At 40.3% G+C, this 25,325-nt stretch overlaps 1 protein-coding gene across 10 annotated transcripts in view; it reads left to right on the top strand.

Moving 5' to 3' along the window:
• ATP7A (ATPase copper transporting alpha) overlaps positions 1–25,325 on the top strand; it is a 173,039-nt gene that overhangs the window by 137,363 nt on the left and 10,351 nt on the right. For all 10 annotated transcript variants that reach the window (XM_064362902.1, XM_012455754.2, XM_012455756.2 and 7 more), the window contains 6 exons: positions 11,255–11,449; positions 13,855–14,037; positions 16,044–16,260; positions 21,666–21,812; positions 23,416–23,558; positions 25,104–25,307. In XM_064362902.1, the coding sequence (XP_064218972.1) occupies positions 11,255–11,449; positions 13,855–14,037; positions 16,044–16,260; positions 21,666–21,812; positions 23,416–23,558; positions 25,104–25,307 (1,089 nt within the window). The remainder of the gene's footprint in view (positions 1–11,254; positions 11,450–13,854; positions 14,038–16,043; positions 16,261–21,665; positions 21,813–23,415; positions 23,559–25,103; positions 25,308–25,325) is intronic.

The raw sequence follows: 25,325 nt of genomic DNA, 5'->3' as shown, positions 1-25,325 counted from the left end.
TCAGGTTGGACATTGTTGGTGTATAGAAATGCCACTGATTTTTGTGTGTTGACTTTGTATCCTGAAACTTTACAGAAGTAGTTTATCAGGTCTAGGAGTCTTTTGGAGAAATCTTTATGGTTTTCTAGGTATAGGATTTTGTCATCAGGAATAGAGATAATTTTTTTCTTTGAGATGGAGTTTCACTCTTGTTTCCTAGGCTGGAGTGCAATGGGCAATCTCAGCTCACTGCAACCTCCACCTCCTGAGTAGCTGGGATTATAGGCGTGCGCCACCATGCCTGGTTGATTTTTGCATTTTTATTCATTCATTCATTCATTCATTTTGAGATGGAGTCTTGCTCTGTCACCCAGGCTGGAGTGCAGTGCCTCCATCTTGGCTCACTGCAACCTCTGCCTCCTGGGTTACAGCATTTCTCCTGCCTCAGCCTCCTGAGTAGCTGGGACCACAGGCGTGTGACACCACACCCAGCTAATTTTTGTATTTTTTAGTAGAGATGGGGTTTCACCATATTGGCCAGGCTGGTCTCGAACTCCTGACCTCGTGATCCACCCACCTCAGCCTCCCAAAGTGCTGGGATTACAGGTGTGAGCCATTGCGCCCAACTGAAATGCTTCCATTATTTACCCAAAAGTTATTCAGGAGTTGGTCGTTTAGTTTCTCTGTACTTGTGTGGTTTTTAGAGTTCCTCTTGGTATTGATTTCTAATTTTATTCCACTGTGGTCTAGGAAGATGTTTGAGCTGATCTAGTTGTTTTTGAATTTATTGAGACTTTGTTTATGACCAAGCCTATGGTCAATATTAGGGAATGTTCCATGTTCATATGAGAAGAATGTATATTCTTTGGTTATTGAGTGGAGTATTCTGTAGATATCTATTAGGTTCGTTTGGTTGAGAGTCCCATTTAAGTGCAGAGTTTCTTTGCTAATTTTCATCCTTGATGATCTCTCTAGTGCTGTCAGTGGGGTATTGAAGACCTCCACTATTATTGTATGGCAGTCTACCTCTTTTTGTAGGTCTAACAGTATTTGTTTTATAAATCTGGATGGTCCAATGTTGGGTGCATATATATATATATATATATTTTTTTTTTTTTTTTTTTTCTTTTTGAGACAGAGTCTTGCTCTGTCACCAAGGCTGGAGTGCAGTGGCGCGATCTTGGCTCACTGCAACCTCTGCCTCCTGGGTTCAAGTAATTCTCCTGCCTCAGCCTCCTGAGTAGCAGGGATTACAGGCACGTGGCACCACGCCCAGCTAATTTTTGTATTTTTAGTAGGGACGGGGTTTTACCATGTTGCTCAGGCTGGTCTCAAACTCCTGACCTCATGATCTGCCGGCTTCAACCTCCCAAAGTGCTGGGATTACAGGTGTGAGCCACCTCGCCTGGCCGGGTCTTGTTTTTTTGTTCCAATTTGCCGTTCTATGTCTTTTAAGTGGAGTATTAAGGCCATTTACATTCAAGTTTAATATTGATATATGAGGTTTAATCTTCATGGTGGTGTTCATTAGTTTCTTTGTAGTCTCAATTGTGTAATTGCTTTATATGGTTTGTGAGCTTTGTATTTATATGTGTTTTTGTGGTAGCAAGTATCATTCTTTTGTTTCCATGTTCAGAACTCCTCTGAACATTTATTGTAGTTCTGGTCTGGTGGTGATGAATTTCCTTACTGTTTGCTTGTCTGGGAAAGACTTTATTTCTACTTCATGTATGAAGCTTATTTTGGCAGGATATGAAATTCCTGGTTGCCAGTTTTTTTGTTTTGTTTTGTTTTGTTTTGTTTTTGTTTTTAGGGAAACTAAAAATAGGCCCCCAATCACTTCCAGCTTGTAACATTTCCACTGAGAAGTCTTCTGTTAGCCTGATGGGTATTGCTCTCTAGGTAATTTGGCCCTTTTGTCTAGCTAGCTGCCTTTAAGATTTTTTTCTTGTGCATTGACTTTGGATATTCTAATGCCTGTGTCCCTTGGATATGGTCGTCTTGTATAGTGTCTTGCAGTTCTCTGAATTTGAAATTCCTTTACTGAATTTTTCAGTTCCAGCAGTTCCATTTGGTTTTTTTCTTAATATGGCTACTTCCTCCTGCATATCCTGAATCGTTTTTCTGGTTTCTTTATATTGGATTTCAAATTTCATTTGGATCTCATTGAGGTTTCCTTGCAATCATATTTTATTTATTTATTTATTTTTTTTATTGCATTTTAGGTTTTGGGGTACATGTGAAAAACATGCAAGGTTGTTGCATAGGTGCATAGGTGGCAGTATGATTTGCTGCCTCCCTCCCCTTCACCTATATCTGACATTTCTCCCCATGCTATCCCTCCCCAACTCCCCACGCCCCCGCTGTCCTCCCCCCACCAACAGACCCCCGTGTATAGTGCTCCCCTCCCTGTGTCCATGTGTTCTCCTTGTTCAACACCCACCTATGAGTGAGAACATGTGGTGTTTGATTTTGTGTTCTTGTGTCAGTTTGCTGAGAATGATGTTTTCCAGGTTCATCCATGTCCCTACGAAGGATGTGAACTCCTCGTTTTTAATGGCTGCATAATATTCCATGGTGTATATGTGCCACATTTTTCCTGTCCAGTCTATCATCGATGGGCATTTGGGGTGGTTCCAGGTCTTTGCTATTGTAAACTGTGCTGCAATGAGCATTCCTGTGCATGTGTCCTTATAGTAGAACGATTTATAATCCTTTGGATATATGCCCAGTAATGTGATTGCTGGGTCAAATGGAATTTCTATTTCTAGGTCCTTGAGGAATTGCCACACTGTTTTCCACAGTGGTTGAACTAATTTACACTCCCACCAACAGTGTAAAAGTGTTCCTATTTCTCCACATCCTCTCCAGCATCTGTTGTCTCCAGATTTTTTAATGATCGCCATTCTAACTGGCGTGAGATGGTATCTCAATGTAGTTTTGATTTGCATTTCTCTAATGACCAGTGATGATGAGCATTTTTTCATATGTTTGTTGGCCTCATGTATGTCTTCTTTTGTAAAGTATCTGTTCATATCCTTCGCCCATTTTCGAATGGGCTTGTTTGTTTTTTTCTTGTAAATCTTTTTTAGCTCATTGTAAATTCTGGATATCAGCCCTTTGTCAGACGGGTAGGCTGCAAAAATTTTTTCCCATTCTGTTGGTTGCCGATTCACTCTATCGACTGTTTCTTTTGCCGTGCAGAAGCTGTGGAGTTTGATTAGGTCCCATTTGTCTATTTTGGCTTTTGTTGCCAATGCTTTTGGTGTTTTGGTCATAAAGTCCTTGCCTACGCCTATGTCCTGAATGGTTTTGCCTAGGTTTCCTTCTAGTGTTTTTATGGTGTTAGGTCTTATGTTTAAGTCTTTAATCCATCTGGAGTCAATTTTAGTGTAAGGTGTCAGGAAGGGGTCCAGTTTCTGCTTTCTGTATATGGCTAGCCAGTTTTCCCAACACCACTTATTGAACAGGGAATCCTTTCCCCATTGCTTGTTTTTTTCGGGTTTGTCAAAGATCAGGTGGTTGTAGATATGTTGTGTTGCCTCCGACGCCTCTGTTCTGTTCCATTGGTCTATATCTCTGTTTTGGTACCAGTAACATGCTGTTTTGATTACTGTAGCCTTGTAGTAGAGTTTGATATCCGGTAGTGTGATGCCTCCCGCTTTGTTCTTTTTGCTTAGAATTGACTTGGCTATGCGGGCTCTCTTTTGGTTCCATATGAAGTTGAAGGTGGTTTTTTCCAGATCTGTGAGGAAGGTCATTGGTAGCTTGATGGGGATAGCGTTGAATCTGTAAATTACTTTGGGCAGTATGGCCATTTTCACGATATTAATTCTTCCTAACCATGAACATGGAATGTTTCTCCATCTGTTTGTGTCCTCTCTTATTTCGTTGAGCAGTGATTTGTAGTCCTCCTTGAAGAGGTCCTTTACGTTCCTTGTTAGTCGTATTCCTAGGTATTTTATTCTCTTTGTAGCAATTGTGAATGGCAGTTCGTTCTTGATTTGGCTCTCTTTAAGTCTGTTATTGGTGTATAGGAATGCTTGTGATTTTTGCACATTGATTTTGTATCCTGAGACTTTGCTGAAGTTGCTTATCAGTTTCAGGAGATTTTGGGCTGAGTTGATAGGGTCTTCTAGATATACAATCATGTCGTCTGCAAATAGAGACAATTTGACTTCCTCCTTTCCTAATCGAATACCCTTTATTTCTATTTCTTGCCTGATTGCTCTGGCTAGAACTTCCAGTACTATATTGAATAGGAGTGGTGAGAGAGGGCATCCTTGTCTAGTGCCAGATTTCAAAGGGAATGCTTCCAGTTTTTTCCCATTCAGTATGATATTGGCTGTCGGTTTGTCATAAATAGCTTTTATTATTTTGAGATACGTTCTGTCGATACCTAGTTTATTGAGAGTTTTTAGCATAAAGGGCTGTTGAATTTTGTTGAAGGCCTTCTCTGCATCAATTGAGATAATCATGTGGTTTTTGTTTTTGGTTCTGTTTATGTGGTGAATTACATTTATAGACTTGCGTATATTGAACCAGCCTTGCATCCCTGGGATGAATCCTACTTGATCATGGTGGATAAGCTTTTTGATGTGCTTTAGTAATTGGCTTGCCAGTATTTTATTGAAGATTTTTGCATCTATGTTCATCATGGATATTGGCCTGTAGTTTTCTTTTCTTGTTGAGTCTCTGCCAGGTTTTGGTATTAGGATGATGTTGATCTCATAAAATGATTTGGGAAGGATTCCCTCTTTTTGGATTATTTGGAATAGTTTCAGTAGTAATGGTACCAGTTCCTCTTTGTATGTCTGGTAGAATTTGGCTGTGAACCCATCTGGGCATGGGCTTTTTTTGGGTGGTAGGCTCTTAATTGCTGCCTCGACTTCAGACCTTGTTATTGGTCTATTCAGGGTTTCGACTTCTGCGTGGTTTAGGCATGGGAGGAGGCTACTGTCCAGGAATTTATCCATTTCTTCCAGGTTTTCTAATTTATGTGGATAGAGTTGTTTGTAATAATCTCTGATGATGGTTTGAATTTCTGTGGCATCTGTGGTGATATCCCCTTTATCATTTTTTATTGCATCTATTTGGTTATTCTCTCTTTTCTTTTTTATTAGTCTGGCTAGTGGTCTGTCTATTTTGTTGATCTTTTCAAAAAACCAGCTCCTGGATTTATTGATTTTTTGTAGGGTTTTTCGTGTCTCTATCTCCTTCAATTCTGCTTTGATCTTAGTTATTTCTTGTCTTCTGCTAGGTTTTGAGTTTTTTTGATCTTGCTCCTCTAGCTCTTTCAATTTTGATGATAGGGTGTCAATTTTAGTTCTCTCCTTTCTTCTCATGTGGGCACTTATTGCTATATATTTTCCTCTAGAGACTGCTTTAAATGTGTCCCAGAGATTCTGGTATGTGGTGTCTTCGTTCTCGTTGGTTTCGAAGAACATCTTTATTTCTGCCTTCATTTCAGTGTTTATCCAGTCTACATTCAGGAGAACGTTGTTCAATTTCTATGAGGCTGTGCGGTTCTGGGTTGGCTTCTGAATTCTGAGTTCTAACTTGATTGCACTGTGGTCTGAGAGACTGTTTGTTATGGTTTCCGTTCTTTTGCATTTGCTGAGGAGTGATTTACTTCCAATTATGTGGTCAATTTTAGAGTAGGTGTGATGTGGTGCTGAGAAGAATGTATATTCTGTGGATTTGGGGTGGAAAGTTCTGCAAATGTCTATTAGGTTTGCTTGTTCCAGGTCTGAGTTCAAGTCCTGGATATCCTTATTAATTTTCTGTCTCATTGATCTGTCTAATATTGACAATGGTGTGTTGAAGTCTCCCACTATTAATGTGTGGGAGTCTAAGTCTCTTTTCAAGTCTTTAAGAACTTGCCTTATGTATCTGGGTGCTCCTGTATTCGGTGCATATATATTTAGGATCGTTAGCTCTTCTTGTTGCATTGATCCTTTTACCATTATGTAATGTCCTTCTTTGTCTCTTTTGATCTTTGTTGCTTTAAAGTCTATTTTATCAGAGATGAGAATTGCAACTCCTGCTTTTTTTTGCTCCCCATTTGCTTGGTAAATCTTCCTCCATCCCTTTATTTTGAGCCTTTGTGTATCCTTGCATGTGATGTGGGTTTCCTGGATACAGCACACTGATGGGTTTTGGCTTTTTATCCAATTTGCCAGTCTGTGTCTTTTGATTGGGGCATTTAGTCCATTTACATTTAGGGTTAATATTGTTATGTGTAAGTTTGATCCTGTCATTTTGATGCTAGCTGGTTGTTTTGCCCATTGGTTGATGCAGATTCTTCATTGTGTTGCTGCTCTTTACCATTTCATGCATTTTTGGAGTGGCTGGTGCTGGTTGTTTTTTTCTATGTGTAGTGTCTCCTTCAGGAGCTCTTGTAAAGCTGGTCTGGTGGTGATGAAATCTGTGAGTACTTGCTTGTTCACAAAGGATTTTATTTTTCCTTCACTTATGAAGCTTAGTTTGGCTGGATATGAAATTCTGGGTTGAAAGTTCTTTTCTTTAAGGATGTTGAATATCGGCCCCCACTCTCTTCTGGCCTGTAGGGTTTCTGCTGAGAGATCTGCTGTGAGTCTGATGGGTTTCCCTTTGTGAGTAACCTGACCTTTCTCTCTGGCTGCCCTTAGTATTTTCTCCTTCATTTCAACCCTGGTGAATCTGATGATTATGTGTCTTGGGTTTGCTCTTCTAGAGGAATATCTTTGTGGTGTTCTCTGTATTTCCTGGACTTGAATATTGGCCTGCCTTGCTAGGTTGGGGAAGTTTTCCTGGATAATATCCTGAAGAGTATTTTCCAGCTTGGATGCATTCTCTTCGTCACATTCAGGTACACCTATCAAACGTAGATTAGGTCTTTTCACGTAGTCCCATATTTCTTGTTGACTCTGTTCATTCCTTTTTACCTTGTTTTCTCTAATCTTCCCTTCTCGTTTTATTTCATTGAGTTGATCTTCGACTTCTGATATCCTTTCTTCTGCTTGGTCAATTCGGCTGTTGAAACTTGTGCATGCTTCGCGAAGTTCTCGTGTTGTGTTTTTCAGCTCCATCAATTCACTCATATTCCTCTCTAAGTTGTCCATTCTCGTTAGCATTTCGTCAAGTCTTTTTTCAAGGTTCTTAGTTTCTTTGCATTGGGTTAGAACATGTTCTTTTAGCTCACAGAAGTTTCTTATTATCCATTTTCTGAAAGCTGATTCTGTCATTTCATCACACTCATTCTCCGTCCAGTCTTGTTCCCGTGGTGGTGCGGAGTTATGCTGCCTTGTAGGGGGAGAGGTGTTCTGATTTTGGGTGTTTTCATCCTTTTTGCGCTGGTTTCTTCCCATCTTTGTGGATTTATCCGCCTATTGACTTTGTAGTTGCTGTCTTTCTGATTTTGGTAATTTTAAGTCTGCAGCAGCTGAACTCATAAACCCCCTTTTCTTCTCCCCAGGTGTTCTGGCCCAGGGGGTTAGCGCTTTATGCTGTTCAACTGTGTTGCTACCGTTTTCCCTGCCCACAAGGTGGCAGTCTAGTCACACTCAGCCTGCAGAGGCTTCGCTGAGCTGCTGTGGGCTCCGCCCAGCTTCCGTGTGAGCTTCCCTGCAGTCCTGTTTATATGGGTGTAGTTAGAACTGCTTCCGCTATGCTGGCCTATCCCTGTAGTGACGGAGTCTCTGTAGTGGCGGGTTGTCTTGGTTACAGCAAATTGCCCCGGGAACTGCAGGGTGTTTCCCGATGGAGGACGCCCCTCCCCCACAGAGCTGGACCGTCCCTGGTTCAGCCGTGTTTCCAGTGGGGCCCTCTTTGCCCGGGAATCTCTTGGCTTGCCTCCTTGCCTCAGCTCCCCTTGCTGGCCCAGAGGGGACGCAGTCTTGTTCACTTTGCTCAAGGAGCCGCTGCTCCCTGCCCCCGGTGCAGACCAAGCGGCTGCTCTGGTCCAACCAACGGCGCTGGGAACCCATGGAGCTTCTCCGCCTGTGAATCTCCTGGTCTGTGGGCAGTTAAAATCCGCTGCCCTGTGTGCCGCTGCATAAGCCGAAGCAGCGGCTCTGAGATTCGTGGCGCGTCCTTGCCTGGGGGTCTCCTGGCTTGACTCCCTGCTTCAGCTCCCCTTGCTGGCTCAGAGGGAACTCTGTCTCTCTCACTCTGCATAAGAAGCCACTGACCCCCGCCCCAGGGCGTAGGCTGAGCGGCCACGCCGCTCAAACCAGCGGCGCTGGCGACCCGTGGGGCTTCTCCTCCTGTGAATCTCCTGGTCTGTGGGCAGTAAAAATCCGTCTGGAAATGCGGCGTCCACTCACCCTCTTTGCCTTCTCTTGGAGCTGCAATCGCAATCATATTTTAAATTACTTATTTCAGTCTCATCTTAGAATCCTTTGGAGGTGTGAAAACGCTTTTTGTACTGCTGGAGTTCTTGCACTGATTCTTTCTCATCTGAGGGAACTTTTGCTTCCTGTTTTTTAATTTGCTATCATTTCCATAGGACTTTTTCTCTTCTTCTTTTTTTCCCAATGAGTGCTTTACTGTGGTGCATGTTGTGTATGATCATTTAACTTTGATTCTTGATGCTTTCAGGGGGCCAACGTGTTATACAGATTCCTTGGTTGTGGATAGCTTCTACGCCGTAGCTTTCTCAGATGCTGCTTTTTGTAGTGAGGTATTAGCCATTAGAGCTGACACTCTCCTGTAGGGTTTAGGGTGCAGAAGTCCCTGTGGGCTTATTTTATGGGCTAGAACTAAGCCCTTCTGTTCGCAGATTTAAAATTTTATGGTGCAGTTCAGGCTGCTTACCAGTAGATGGCGCTCAAGAGTAAGAACCAGCAAGTAGGTTGTCAGGTGGAAGCACCTGCCCTGATGCAGGGGTGGTGGGAACAGATTACATTAGGGTGCACTCCCACTCCTGATCCTGTGCCGGCCAGAACATGATCAGCTTCCCTTTTGTGCCCTTCTTGTAGGGCTCCTGATCTTCATTTTATAAGGACTTTGTTCTTTGGTTCCCATGAGTATGCCCCTCTGATAGCTACCACTAAAATGGGTTTACGGGAGAGTCTTTTCCTCCAGACTAAAGCAGGCAACTCTATGATTTGTCTATTTCTCTTTCCTAGGAGAGTGCCACTCTGTTGAGAGAGGGAGTTGAGCATTCCCTTTTAAAAAGCCCAAGCAGCACGTGGCTCACTTGCAATAGGGGTGGAGCCACCATGTAAAGAAATATGCTTTGTCCAAGTGTGCACTAGCTGGCCCTGGTGGGAAATACCACTGCTTCATCCGCAGCACTGTGGGTGTGGGGGAAAGGGTGTGGCAGGAGATTATCTCCCCTCCATGACTATTCCTGGGTGACGGTACTGCCACTTTCAGTGATTGGCACCATGCCCACATTTCCTTTATCCCAAGGGGAGCTTTGGCAGGCTGCACCTCCCTTAAGGGTGGCCCACATCAGGGGTTAGATCTCTAGGGATCCTGCAGCTCCCTGAGGATCCGCTGGTCCCCTGTGCTGCATTCCATCATGGGTGACAGAGTGAGATGCTGAATCAAAATAAAGTGTTACTTTGTTGTGTTTCTCTATTTTTAAAAAATGCCATGCTGTACACTGTTTCATCATGCTGTTTGTTCCTTTAGTTGAACAAGCAGAATCATAACAACTACATATCTAGTTCATGTTATGGTCATTACTGTAATTTTTTTTGAGACAGGGTCTTGCTCTGTTTCCCAGGCTGGAGTGCAGTGGTATGAACAAGGCTCACTGCAACCTCAACCTCCTGAGCTCAAGTAATCCTTCCACCTCAGCCTCCCAAGTTGCTGGGACTACAGGTGCAAACTACCATGCCTGGCTAAATTTTCTGTTTTTTGTAGAGATAGAGTCTCACTATGTTGTTGCCCAGGCTGGTCTCAAACTCCTGGGCTCAGGTGGTTTGCCAGCCTCGGCCTCTCAAAATTCTGGGATTACAGACATAAGCCACCATGTCCAGCCCATTACTGTAATATTAAAAAGTTTCTTTAAATGATTCATGTCTGTTTAGTACACATTGAACAAAAGGATTGTTGGGAAGTATTTTTTTTTTTTTTTGAGACAGGGTCTCGCTCTGTTGCCCAGGCTGGAATGCAGTGGTACAGTCATGGCTCACTGCAGCCTCAAACTTCTGGGCTTAAGCGATTCTCTTACCTCATCCTCCCAAGTAGCTGGGACTACAGGCATGCACCACCATGCCTGGCTAATATTTTTTTTTTTTTGAGACGGAGTTTCCCTCTTGTCTCTCAGGCTAGAATACAATAGTGGATCTCGGCTCACTGCAACCTCTGCCTTCCAGGTTCAAGCAATTCTCGTGCCTCAGCCTCCCAAGTAGCTGGGATTACGGGCATGTGCCACCACGTACAGCTTATTTTTGTATTTTTAGTAGAGACAGGGTCTCTACTATGTTGGCCAGGTGGGTCTCAGACTCCTTACCCCAGGTAATCTACCTGCCTTGGCCTCCCAAAATGCTGGGATTACAGGTGTGAGCCACCTTGCCTGGCCATGCCTGGCTAATTTTTTAAAAAAATTTTTGTAGAGATGAGGTCTTACTATGTTGCCCAGGCTGGTCTCAAACTCCTGGCTTCAAATGATCCTCCTGCCTTAACCTCCCGAAGCACTGGGATTACAGATGTGAGCTACTGCACCATCCAGCAAGTAGTTTGGAATGTGTTTCCTTCAGAAATTTTTCTCATGAGTTCAGGATGTCTTAGATTTCTTCTAAAACTATCAGTTATATTTTTCCCACATGAGCAAACACTGAATGTCATGAAGAGCTTAATTAGTCGATACACTTGGTTCACATTGTTGCGTCCAAAAGGATTTTGTTGAAATATGACTAAGGTCCCTTTGCATGTCACGTAATTCTTTTTCATTATCTTTCAAGAATGGCATGAAAGGCAGATTTATGGTTTTACTATGTAGAGATTAAGAATTCTGTTTATTCAGGATCAAATTTTTGAAAATTATGTCTCACATTTACAACTATTTCTGAAGATTTCTAATAAAAATATTTATTTTCAATATGGAGCCCTTATATTCAGTCCGTAGTTTGTAATTCTAGAATCTCAGTATGTCTCAATTTCTTATATTCATGAAAGAAAGAAAGTGTTTTCTTACCCGTAACTAAAAAATATATGTAGGTAGCTAGAAAGGATATGTCACTTTTGAAATTGTGGTTTTATTTAAATAATGTTAAGTTTTGTTTCTTTGGTTTTGTACAGCTCTAAATCAATAATCAAAATTTATGCCTTTCTTCTAAAGGGCTACAATAGAAGTATCTCCCGAACAGAAACGATACTACGATTTGCTTTCCAAGCCTCTATCACAGTTCTGTGTATTGCATGTCCGTGTTCACTGGGACTGGCCACTCCAACTGCTGTGATGGTGGGTACAGGAGTAGGTGCTCAAAATGGCATACTAATAAAAGGTGGAGAGCCATTGGAGATGGCTCATAAGGTAAGTCAGTTCCCAAAACTAGAACTTGTCCCACCAAACTATCAGTAGCACCCCTGTTGAGAAACACATACTCCTAAATAATTTCTGCGTGGTCCATGTGCTGAGCTGCTTCTAGGACTATCTGGGAATTTAAGGTAGGAAATGTGTTACTTTGGTTCTGCTCCAGATTGGCCTTAGTTACCTAAGATCCCTAAAACTACTCTAGGCCTATTCTATTAGAGCGGACCCTAATGTGGAAAACCTGGACTCCTATCCTAGCTCAGACTAGACTAGTCTTTATGGCAGAAAGACAGAATAGGTATTTGCCTAGGAAAATTTGCCAAACGTTAGCAGCCTTCTAATCTATTTGTGTGTGACTTGATGTTTGTTTTCTTCACTGGGACCTTAAATTACAGTGCAGTTTCTTTGCCTTTGCTGCCACCACTCAACAGTTTGCAGCTATGACTTTAGGAATATAATTCTATCTCTGATCTCCTATTAGGATTTCCATAATAAACTCAAGGCTACTTGACTCAAGCTAAAACCATGTTTCTACTAGTATATTCTTATTTTGAGGACGTAAGCTATATACAGAGCTTTATAGTAAACATAGAACATAGTTTAGAACAAATCTGGAGCCTAGCCAAAGAATACAGACTAGTAATTTTTATAGACATTTTAAATATTGATACAATTTCAAACTTAAAAGTTGCAAAACTAGCCAGGCATGGTGGCTTACACCTGTAATTCTAGCACTTTGGGAGGCTGAGGCGGGCAGATCATGAGGTCAGAAGTTCGAGACCAGGCTGACCAACGTGGTGAAACCCCGTCCCTACTAAAAATACAAAAACTAGCTGGGCGTGATGGTGTGCCTGTAATTCCAGCTACTCAGGAGGAGAATCACTTGAACCTGGGAGGCCGAGGTTGCGGTTAGCCAAGATTGCGCCACTGCACTCCAGCCTGGGTGACAGACCAAGACTTTGTCTCAAAAAAAAAAAAAAGGAAAGAAAGTTGCAAGACTAGTATGAAGAACTCCTATATGCCCTTTACCGCAGTTCTTGGGGCTCTTTTCCTAAGAATAAGGACATTCTCTTATGTAACCATAGTATAACTATCAAAATCAATAAACTAATATTGATATAATACTGTTATCTGTAGCCCATGTTCCAGTTTCCTCAGTTGTCCTAATAATGTGCTTTATATCTGTTTTTTCTCTTGTCCAGAATCATACTTTGTTGGTTTGTTTATTTTTCTTTTTGATATGTATATATTTTTATTCGCCTGCCTCAGCCTCCCTAGCAGCTGGGATTGCAGGCATGCATCACCACGCCCAGCTAATTTTTTGTATTTTTAGTAGACACGAGGTTTCACCATGTTGGCCAGGTTAGTCTCGATCTGCTGACCTCAAGTGATCCGCCCACCTCAGCCTCCAAAAGTGCTGGGATTATACGTGAGCTACCACGCCCGGCGGGTTTGTTTATTTTTGAGACAGAGTCTCACTCTGTCACCCAGGCTGGACCGCGGTGGTATGATCTTGGCTCACTGAAACCTTCACCTCCCGAGTTCAAGTGATTCTCATGCCTCAGCCTCCCAAGTAGCTGGGATTACAGGTGTGCACCACCACACTCAGCTAATTTATGTATTTTTAGTAGAGATAGGGTTTCACCATGTTGGCCAGGCTGGTCTCAAACTCCTGGCCTCAAGTGATCTGCCTGCCTTGGCCTCCTAAAGTGCTGAGATTACAGGTATGAGCTACTGCATGTGGCCAGAATCATACTTTGTATTTGGTTGTCATTGCTTTCATCTTGGTTCCTTAGGCTACTAATTTTTCAGAGTTTCTATTTTGAGTTTACTATAAGATGACTGTGTTCTCTAATTCTAGATTCTTCCTTTTTTCTATCTGGGCTGAGTTTTCCCACATTGGTTCACTGAGCTGTCTTCTCAGCCTCAGATTTTAACCTAGACCTAACCAATAAAGCCTAAGTGACCAAAAGGTCTTATCTGGTGCTCATTTCAACTTAATTACTTACCTTTATTCCTACAATCATTTCCCTACTGCTTAGATTTCCCTATCAGATCTATAATTCATTAGTATTGGAAGCCTTTCTTTTTTTCCCTTGAGGCACTAGAGGCATCTCTTAATTACCTATTAACAGTCAACACTTAAAAATTAGCTCTAGTTGTTTAACATATATTCATAGTCATTTAGCATGAATAAACAGTTCAACATTGACAGAGGAGAGAGCTATTAAGTATAACTAAGATATTTCTTCTTTTATTTTCCCAAAGACCATCAGTGTTTTAAGTCAAAGGTCAGTTTACTAAGAAACTAAATAGTCATCTGTTTCTGAAAACAGACCTTTTTCTTATTTCTGTAAAGGTGATGTGGAGGATTATCAAATCATTGTATCTTAATTTTCTTACAGGTAAAGGTAGTGGTATTTGATAAGACTGGAACCATTACTCATGGAACCCCAGTAGTGAATCAAGTAAAGGTTCTAACAGAAAGTAACAGAATATCACAGCATAAAATCTTGGCCATTGTGGGAACTGCTGAAAGTAACAGTGAACACCCTCTAGGAGCAGCGATAACCAAATACTGCAAACAGGTACATTTTTTTTCCTCTTGTTTATTAATGTAGTCATCTCCCATGGGAATTTCCCAGATCAAATCCAGACTGGTGTTTGACTGTGATTTACATATGTAGTTGGTATGAGGCTAAAAAGACTTGTATTTTCTCATTTAATTGTATATATCTCATTTCTTCATACAGACAAATATACAGATGAAAACAAATTAACTATATTCCTATCACACAGATAACTCCTGTTGACATAAAAAATTAAAATAGAAGTAATACATATTTATGGTATGACAATTCAGATAGTTCAGAGAATTACATAATGAAAAGTGTAAACCTCATTCCCTACCCCCTTCCATAATTCCTCTCTCTAAAGTTTAACAACTGTTAACCTATTAACAGTCTTTTAAAATGACAGCTTTATTGAGATATAATTCATATACTATAAAGTTTACCTTTTTAAAGTGTACAATTCAATAATTTTAGTATAGTCACCAAGGTTTACATCTGTTAACCATTTTTAATAAATATAGCCACATAGATGTTTTTATCATATTTTAAACTTTATACAGGAAGGTCATACAATGATCAATCTTTGTTACCTTCCTTTTTTATTTTAGTAAGTGAATTTTCCTATCAGGAAATGCTGATCTGCCTCATTATTTTTAAGGGCTATATTGTATTCTATAATGCGATTTTTTTTTTTTTTTGGCTTTTACAGTATACACTCAACATCCTTATCAGTTTATACAAGTCTGACTCTACATTAAATGCCTATCAAGGCAATTGTTAATTCAAAGGATGCATGCAGTTAAATTTTGATGAATGCTACCAATACCCATATGGTGAATATTACCAATGCCCATGGTTATACCAGTTTATACCTGCACCAAAAGTTATGAGTGCTCATTTCCCCACATTCTTACCAACACTTTATTTTCTCAATGTAATAGGTGAAAAAATATTTACTTGATGGTTTGCTTTGCATTTTCTTAATTTTGAATAAGGTTAAGCATCTTTTTATATATTTATTGGCCATTTGAACTTCTTTTCCTCTAACCTGTTTGTATCCATGGCCTATTTTTCCACAGAGTTGTTTGTCTATTTCTTATTCATTTGCATGAATTCTTTCTGAATTATCTCACATTAATTTTAAACTTAAAATGTGGCAGTTTCTACCATTGGTGTTGCCATTTATTTATTTGGTCTTTCCCTTTTACCTATTACCTATTACTGACCTGGCTTCCTTACACCCAAATCAAACAGCAGAGAGGATGAAGCTATAAAGAACCAGGAAACAATGAGGGCCCCAGAACTTTTTGGCTTACTAAAGACATAGACTAGAAAGCAGATGGAGAGCCTCTGGCAACTAAAAGCCCTATTCTTTGTTACCCTTTGCCCTGTACTGAATAGAAAACCTGACTTGACTATAGAATTTAAAAATTAATTTGTAATTATCTACTGGAAAGAGCAGAGAATACTGATAAACTTTCCGTGTTTTCTTTAAATTTTAGAGAGTGGGATTAAAACAAAGATTTTTTTTTTTTTTGAGATGGAGTCTTGCCCTGTCGCCCAGGCTGGAGTGCAGTGGCAGGATCTCAGGTCACTGCAACTCCACCTCCTGGGTTCAAGTGATTCTCCCGCCTCAGCCTCCCTAGTAGCTGAGATTACGGGTATGTACTATCACACCCGGCTAATTTTTTTTTGTGCTTTTAGTAGAGACAGGGTTTTACCATGTTGGCCAGGCTCATCTGAAACTTCCTGACCAGGTAATCTGCCTGCCTCTGCTGGGATTACAGGCGTGAGCCACTGCACCCAGCCAAAACAAAGATTTTGAGGCTCTTCTATAACTTTGAATGTTATGTTTGATGCTCTATTTCTTTGTCCTTATCAAAATCCACTGTCAAGTAGGTAATAAATGACAATTTTGTTATAAACATTTAGAATTAACTAGGGGTTATTTTTTATTTTGCTAATGAATGACCTTGTATTCTCAGAACAGCCGAGGAAATCCTTTTGTTTCTGTTTGTTAGGAGCTGGACACTGAAACCTTGGGTACCTGCGTAGATTTCCAGGTTGTGCCAGGCTGTGGTATTAGCTGTAAAGTCACCAATATTGAAGGCTTGCTACATAAGGATAACTGGAAGATAGAGGACAATAATATTAAAAATGCATCCCTGGTTCAAATTGATGCCAGTAATGAACAGTCATCAACTTCGTCTTCCATGATTATTGATGCCCAGATCTCAAGTAAGCTAATTTTCTTTATAGTACCAAGTATGGGGCAGTTATAGACAGATGGCTAACTTTATAACCCTGAACTATTATATAAGAAACAAAAATTGGCATCATAATTTCATTCCCTCAAATCAGCGTTACCCTATGCCTTCTTATCATTTCATTCAAGTTAGTTGAGAACGTTTCCCAACTGTGCTCATTGACACCACCATAGGGTAATGAGGTCTAGCTTTAGCTGATCATCCATGATCATTCTTTTCTCACTACAACTACTCCAACCCTTTTCTATCTTTCACAAGATCCTGTGACTCCTTTGTCACCTCTACAAATTATCTTATTTTTTATATAGAAAATTGTAGTTCTCCTGGGCATAGTGGCTCACGCCTGTAATTCCAGCACTTTGGGAGGCTGAGGTGGGTGTATCATGAAGTTAGGAGTTCGATACCAGCCTGGCCAACATCACCATCTCTACTAAAAATACAACAATTAGCTGGGTATGGTGGTCCGCACCTGTATTCCCAGCTACTCAGGAGGCTGAGGCAGGAGAATCGCTTGAACCTGGGAGGCGGAGGTTGCAGTGAGCTGAGATCACACCACTGCACTCCAGCTTGGGTGACAGAGCGAGACTTCATCTGAAAAAACAAAACAAAATTATGGTTCTTGGGCATGTGTTCTTACATTTTTTTGCCCAGAATCATTTCTTTTTTCAGGGAAGGAATGATTCATCTTGCCTAATGAACCTCTTCATCAAGATCCCACCCTCTCTTGATTCATCAGGGACATCACTCTTTCTGTTATGTCCCCTTGCTTCTTTATTTTTCATCTCTTTCTGATTTAGCTTTTTCTCCTAAACCTGTAAACATTTCTTCCATCAAAATCACTATATTCCCATCTAGATTTTGTCTTTTTCCATCTATATTCTCATATAGATTCTGTCTTTTTCTCTTATATCCAAGTTCTAGAAAGGGTAATCTAGGCTTGTTGAATTTACTTACTCCACAGTCATGCCTCAGTTCATTCCAGTCTGACTTCTCCCACATCCATACTACTGAATACTGAATCCATTCTTTCTAAGTTAACTGATGACCATGGACCTCAGTGCTCTCTCCAGTGGTCAATTTTCAGTCATCATCCTGCAAGACCTCATTAAGATATTTGACAATATTGACCATTCCTTCCTTCCTAAAGGATGATTCCATGACCCTATTTTCTCTAGATTCTTCTCTCACCTCCCTGGCTGTTCCTTTTTTTTTTGAGAGGGAGTCTTGCTTTGTCACCAGGCTGGAGTACAGTAGTGCAATCTCAGCTCACTGAAACCTCCACCTCCTAGGTTGAAGCAGTTCTCCTGCCTCAGCCTCCCAAGAAGCTGGGAGTACAGGCGCGTGCCACCACGCCTGGCTAATTTTTTGCATTTTTAGTAGAGACAGGGTTTCACCATGTTAGCCAGGCTGGTCTTGAACTCTTGACCTAAAGTGATCCACCTACCTCAGCCTCTCAAAGTGCTGGGATTACAGGCGTAAGCCACCGCGCCCCTGGCTGTTCCTTTTAATTGTCCTTTGATTCCTCATTTCTCCTGCCCTCAAATGTTGGATGTTGTCAGGGTCTTGTTCTTTGTCTTTTTCTCATTTTATAATACATACTCTCTCTGTACAATCTTATTCATGCCCATCACTTATTCTACCACCCACAGACTTCCACTACCACTCCAAAATCCATATCTTTAGCCACGTCCTGTTTCCTTGGCTCCATGCTGATCTGTTCATCTGCCCCCAAAACATGATCTACCCACCTAAGGATTCCAACACCTTCCTCCCAATTTGTGACTGAGTGATTTTGCTAACATGGCAAATCTAAACATATCATTTTCTAACCAACACCTCTTATTACAGTGGTTTATAAGCTGTTTTTGAGCCATAGACCTTTGGAGGAGTATGATGAAAGCTATGGGCCCACCCCTCAGAAAATTTTTGTTTCAAGAAATTCACATGTATCCTGAAACCCATCCACAGGTCTCTGCTAAGGATCCCAGCTTTAATGGTTCTCTGTCTCCTACTGGACAAAGGCCAGTCTCTCTGGACTTTAAGATCTGTTCCCCATGATATGTCTCCTGCCTCCCTGCATCACTCATCTTGTCTTTTTTCACTACCGCATATGTACTCCATGTTCCATCCCAACCTAACTACTTACAGTTCTTCCTTATAATGTGTCATTTACTGCTTATTAGATCATTTCATTTACCGTTTTCTCTATTTAATGTTCTTATTCACAAATGGCATCTGCCTTGTGAACTTATACTTATCTTTCAAGACCCAGCTTATATCTCTCTTCAGTGACACCTTCAGTGACTGACATATATTGGCAGAGGTATTTGCTCTTCTTCCTGAATCATAACTGTACTTAATCTCTGTTATTGTACTAGGACAGTGTATGATAATTGTTTATTTACCTGCCTGTTTCTACTAGTCTGTGACTTCTTTATTATCTATCTATGAACTTCTAGTATCAAGCACACTGACAAATAGGAAATTCATTTAACAGCTTTTATTGAGCACCGACTGTGTGTTGTGCACTGTTCAAGACACTAAAGAATCAGCAGTAAAAAAGATAAACTAAGTTCTTATTTCATGGAGCTTACATTTTTGGTGGAAGAATGCAAGAGAATGAGGAAATAAGAAAATATAATATGTCCAATGGAGATAGTGCTATGGAGAAAAATTAAGTGGGTCAAGGGGCATAGGGGTGCTAGGATTAGTGGGTTCTGTTTCACATAGGGTGATCAGGGTAGACCTCACTGAGAAGGTAGTGTTTGAAAGAAGACCTGAGGGGATGAGAGAAAAAGCTATGTGGATTTCTGTGGCAAGAATATTCCAGGCAGGAGAAATAGTAAGTACCAAAGCCTTGAGTCAGGGGTGTGCTTGACTTGTTTGAGGAATGGCAAGGAGGACATAGTGGCAATCGCAGAGTAAATGGGTGGGCAAGGGGTATCAGACAAGGTCAGAGAGGTGGTTTGGGACTAGATATGTAAGGACAAAATCAATCTGACGGTTTTGAGTAGAGAAGGAACAAAATCTGACGTAATATTTTAAAAGTAAGCCAGGTGCGGTGACTCACGCCTGTAATCCCAGCACTCTGGGAGGCTGAGGCGGGTGGATCACTTGAGGTTAGGAGTTTGAGGCCAGCCTGGCCAACATGGTGAAACCCCATCTCTACTCAAAATACAAAAATTAGTCAGGCATGGTGGCAGGCACTTATAATCCCAGCCACTCGTGAGACTGAGGCAGGAGAATCGCTTGAACCCAGAAGGTGAAGGTTGCAGTGAGCCAAGATTGCACCACTGCACTCCAGCCCGGGCGACAGAGCAAGACTCCATCTCAAAAAAAAATTTTTTTTAAAGTATTACTCTGGCTGCTCTGGCAAAAGTACACTGTGGTGATGTGGGGCAAGGGCAGAAGTAGGGAGATGAGTTGGTGAATGTTGTCATAATCGAGGTGAAACATAATGGTAGCTTGGACCAGTATAGTACAGGTAGTAAGAAGTGGTAGAATTCTAGATGTGACTTGAAGGGAGAGTCACAGATTTTTCTCATGGGTTGTATATATATGGCATATGAGAGAAACAGGAGTCAAGAATTATGCCAAGGTTTGTGGACTAAGCAGTTAGAAGGATGGAGTTATCATTTAAATAAGATGGGGGAAAACCACAGGAGGGACAGTATTGGGAAAAAGATCAGGAGTTCAGTTTTGTACATGTTAAGTTTGAGTGCCTATTAGAGATATCCCAAGTGGAGATATCATATAAATGGAAATATCAAGTAAGCAGTTGGCTACATAAGTTTGGAGTTCCAGGCAACAAAATGGGTCAGAGAGATAGATGTGGGATTCCTCTGCTTATAGATCTGTGGTGTCTAGTAAAATAGCCACTAATTACATGTGACTATTTAAATTCATTTCAATTTAATTTGAAATTTATCTTTCAGTCATACTAGCCCCGTTTTAGTACTCAATAGTCACATCTGCGTGTTAGTGGCTATTGTATTAAACATAGCGGATATAGAACGAACATTTCCAATATCACAGAAAGTTCTCTTGGACTACAGTGGTATAGATGGTATTTAAAGCCATGAGACTGGATAAGAACCCCAAGGTGCGAGAGTAGATAAAGGGAAGGAAAGAGTTAAGTACTGAATCCTGCAACACTACAAATTAAGAAGTTAGGGAGATAAAGAGGGATGGGCAAAGAAGGCCAGAAATGGCCAATGAGGTGGTAACCGCTAAGAATGTGGTATCGTAGAAGCCAAATGAAGGAAATAGTTCCAGGAGGGCATGAACAGCTGTGTTAAATTCTGCTAATAGGAGAAGTAAGATGAGGACTGAGAATTAACTATTAGGATTATTAAAGTAAAGGTCACTGACTGTGTAATAATTAATTGGAGTACTAGAGTCAAAAGCTTTATTGGGGTAGTTTCACAGGATAATGGGAAGATATGAATTGGAGACAGCCAATACAGATACTTTTGGGGAGTTTTGCTATGTACGGAAGCAGATAAATGTGGTATCTAGAGAGGTGTGTGAGATCAAGAGAGTTTTTTTTTTAAGTTAGGACAATGTACAGCAGAGATAGAAAAGTTGTGCAGGAGGGGGCAGGGAGAATTGTTGGAGAGATGTTCTAGAATAGGGAAAGGAGGGGGTCTAGTACACAAGTAGAAAGGCTGGCCTTAAATTAGGAGCAGAATCAGTTTATGATAACAGAAGGGAAGCCAGATACACAGACACAAGAGGCACAGGTAGTTGACTGGATGTGGCAATGAGAGCTATGGAAGTTCTTTGCTGATTGCTTCTATTTTCTTTCTGAAGTAGGAAGCAGAGTCATCATCTGGTATTAGGATGGGGCAGGAGAAGTTGGAAATTTGAAGGGAGATGAGAAGGTATGAAATAACCATCTAGAAGAAATAGAGAATGAATGGACTACAAAAATATAGTCAAGTTTCCAGATAGCACTAAGAGCCCACTTAAAGAAAATGAGATGTCAGCTTGATTATATATTTTCATCCAGCCACATTCAGCTACTGATGCACAATAAGTATTTTTTAATTTGATTGAATTTCTATGGAAGGTTAAAGGGAAAGCCTCACCAATAAAGTTAAGATTTGAACTGGCTCTTGAAGAATGTGATGGAGTTTGGTGTCTGGAGAGGAGGAATAAGAACATTTCAAATGAAGGCAGCAATATATGCAGAAGCCCAGAGGCATGGAAGAGCAGAGTATGTTCTTAGAAAATTTGAACATCACTGTTGTAGGCTATGTTCTTCAAAAAATACAATATAGTGACTGTGCAAGGTTAGACAGGAATAACTTGCTTCACGGGTTTTTATAAAGATTAATTGAAATCACTAAATGTTATTTCTGTGCTTACTTTCAGATGCTCTTAATGCTCAGCAGTATAAAGTCCTCATTGGTAACCGGGAGTGGATGATTAGAAATGGTCTTGTCATTAATAACTATGTAGATGATTTCATGACTGAACATGAAAGAAAAGGTCGAACTGCTGTATTAGTAGCAGTTGATGGTAAGGTTTTCCATAAGTATGCTATGACTCAGTGTTATGATCTGTTATTGTTGTATTAATTTATGTATTTTTGAGAGACCTCTGAACTATGAACTATGAGGGCTATTCAAAAGCATCTTGAATGCAAAATGAAAATGTCAACAACACATGATTATTATTGATTAATTTAAAATTCTCTCACATTTGCCTGCCCTTGTTACTTTCTTCCCTAGCCTGTGTTTTAAAGCTAATCAAGGATTTTTTAAAACCTAAAAATAACAGTAAAATAATAGCAAAGTAAAATAATATTCATAATCCCATCATCCTAACATAATGTCAGGGTTTTTTTTTTTTTTTTTTGAGACGGAGTTTTGCTCTTGTTGCCCAAGCTAGAGTGCAATGGCGCAATCTCAGCTCACTACAACCTCTGCCTCCTGGGTTCAAGTGATTCTCCTGTCTCAGCCTCCCAAGTAGCTGGGATTACAGGCACACACCACCATATCCAGCTAATTTTTTGTATTTTTAGTAGAAATGGGGTTTCACCATGTTAGCCAGGCTGGTCTCGAACTCCTGACCTCATGTGATCCACCCGCCTCAGCCTCCCAAAGTGCTAGGATCACAGGTGTGAGCCACTGCACCTAGCCCACAGTGTCCATTTTAATTTTGTACATTCCATTCCTAGTTTTGTTGTAATGTGTGTGTGTGTGTGTGTTTGCAGAATTACAGTATTAGTACATAGACCATTTTTTACTGGGTACATTTTATCATAGTTAAATTTTACCTCAATAAAGTTGAATAATAATTAAAAACACTTGAACACATACTATTTTATCATGCTTTATTTTAGTTAATGCTTTCTAACGTTGCTATATAATTTTTCTATAATACTGCATAATTTCTCAAACTTACACACTATAATCATTACCCTCTTGTTGGAAATTTAGGTTGTTTCTAATATTTCACTATTGTAGATGACACTACAAGAAACATCTTTGAGGTTATATGTGCTTTCTTTTGTTAAATTATTTCTTAGGGTAAATTTCTAGTTGTGAGATTAATTCCACTCAACATTTACAATATTTGCTAAGTATGAAGGCAGTATTTTACTATGGCCTTTTTAGGTCTGGAAGAAGCAGAGAATACCATTTTACTTTTATTTTGTAAATAGAATAAAATAATAAAATTTATGGTAATATCTTTCCCACTATAAAGTGCCTATTTTATCTCTTACCGCCCCCCCCCACCCTTTACTTTAAAAAGAAAAAAGTTTGTCTTCAGTTTCATTTACCTTTACATTAGATGAAGTGTTTGAGGCTATTGGAAAATAACCTTTCTAAGGAATAAAAAGGATCTTTTAATATCCAGTAAGGCCTCTCTTTCTATTTTCCTATCATTACTCTATTAGTAACCCCTACATCACTCTGAAATTTTCATAACCAAATATGGAGGCTTGCTACAGAGTTTGTAGTATTAGTCTGTGTGAGCTCAGAGATATTTTAAGTTAAGCCATGCCCTGAACAACTTTACTTAACAAAATTCATTTCATTCTGAAATTTCAAGTCAAAATGGTATTCTGCTTTCACCATATTCCAAGTTCTCTTATTTTGTGCTGTTCCTATATTAGATGAGCTGTGTGGCTTGATAGCCATTGCAGACACAGTGAAGCCTGAAGCAGAGCTGGCTGTCCATATTCTGAAATCTATGGGCTTAGAAGTAGTTCTGATGACTGGAGACAACAGTAAAACAGCCAGATCTATTGCTTCTCAGGTAATTGATAGGGGTATGTGATAACTTCTAATTCTTGATATACATTTTATGTCTTGCCTTCAAATGCTAAGAAATTTACATTACCTACTATTTTCATTATCACTGAGTAGTCCTATCTGGTTCCTTCAAGAAAATTTACCATGCTTTGCTGGAAGGACTTTGGGCTTTGTGTGTTACTGTTATAAGTAAAAAGGTATTTGCTTAGTTTATGGGATGCTTGTGTGACACTGTACACCAGCTCCTGTTGATGCATCCTTTGAAATGTTGCTCATATTCTTTACCAGTGCTGCCAACCTAAGCCAGGCTCTCTTGATCTCATACCTGAAACACAGAAATAGCTCCACACACATCCCTCTCTAGTCCATCCTAAACACCACCGATGGAACTATTTTTCTAATGCAGTACTTTGACATGCCATTTTTCTGCTCCTGACTCCCACATTTGCCTTACCTCTAAAATTTTTCAATCTTTTTAACTTTGGAATGCCTTCTCCCTTCTTCTAATAAATGATGCAAGTAATGTATTAATACATTCTTGTGTAAAAAATACAGAAGGATATAAAGTAAAAATGTTGTCCTTTTTTCCCCATGCTCTCCGTCCAGTCCTACTGATCCCCACACTGCCACTTTTTCTTATGCACATATGTGCATATACAGAGTACATATACAGTATAATTCTGGTCTTTTCAACATCAGATCATTTTGAACAGATTTTTTAGTAGTTTGCTTTTTTTACTTAACAATATACTTTGGAGCTTCATCCATATCTGAACATAGAAAGTTATTTTGGCAGGGCATGGTGGCTCATGCCTATAATTCCATCACTTTGGGAGGCCAAGGCAGGCGGATCCCATGATGTCAGGAGTTGGAGACCAGCCTGGCCAATGTGGTGAAACCCATCTCTACTAAAAATACAAAAATTAGCCCGGCATGGTGGTGCGTGCCTGTAATCCTAGCTACTCAGGAGGCTGAGGCAGGAGAACCGCTTGAACCCAGGAGGTGGAGGTTGCAGTGAGCCGAGATTGCACCATTGCACTCTAGCCTGGGTGAGAGAGCGAGACTCCATCTCGGAAAAAAAAAAAAGAAAGTTATTTTACTCTTTCTGTACTGCTGCATGAAATTCTATGGTATGGATGTATTATAATTTATTTAACCATTTCCCTAATGATGGTTTTGAAAATTTGGATGGTTTTGAAAATTTTGTTTTTGCAAACAAGGCAATAATGAACATCTTTGGACATGTATCTTTCTGTACATATACAAGTCTGTCCAAAATAGAGCTAGACGTGAAACTGCTAGACCAAATGATGCTCACACTTTGATAGATGCTACCTAATGCCCTCCAAAAAGAGTCCCAGTTTACACATCAGCCTCTGGTATATAAGAGAGCTCATTTCTCCACATTCTTCCTATCATTAGATTTTATCAGTCTTTTACAGTGTGGATATCTGGTGAGTGAAAACTGATGGCTTGTTATTGCTCAATTATGTTTCAGGTACTGATTATTATTTTTTCGAAATGAATTGAGTTTATTTTCCTCACATAGGTTGGCATTACTAAGGTGTTTGCTGAAGTTCTACCTTCTCACAAGGTTGCTAAAGTGAAGCAACTTCAAGAGGAGGGGAAACGGGTAGCAATGGTGGGAGATGGAATCAATGACTCCCCGGCTCTGGCAATGGCTAATGTGGGAATTGCCATTGGCACAGGCACAGATGTAGCCATTGAAGCAGCTGATGTGGTTTTGATAAGGGTAAGTGCCATGGCCTGA

This window comes from Aotus nancymaae, unplaced genomic scaffold, assembly GCF_030222135.1.
Source record: "Aotus nancymaae isolate 86718 unplaced genomic scaffold, 86718_ANA_hifiasm-v0.15.2.pri h1tg000004l, whole genome shotgun sequence".
In the NCBI taxonomy this organism is placed as follows: Eukaryota; Metazoa; Chordata; class Mammalia; order Primates; family Aotidae; genus Aotus; species Aotus nancymaae.
Note: the sequence above shows the minus strand (reverse complement) of the source record. Positions and strands in the feature narration are given on the sequence as shown.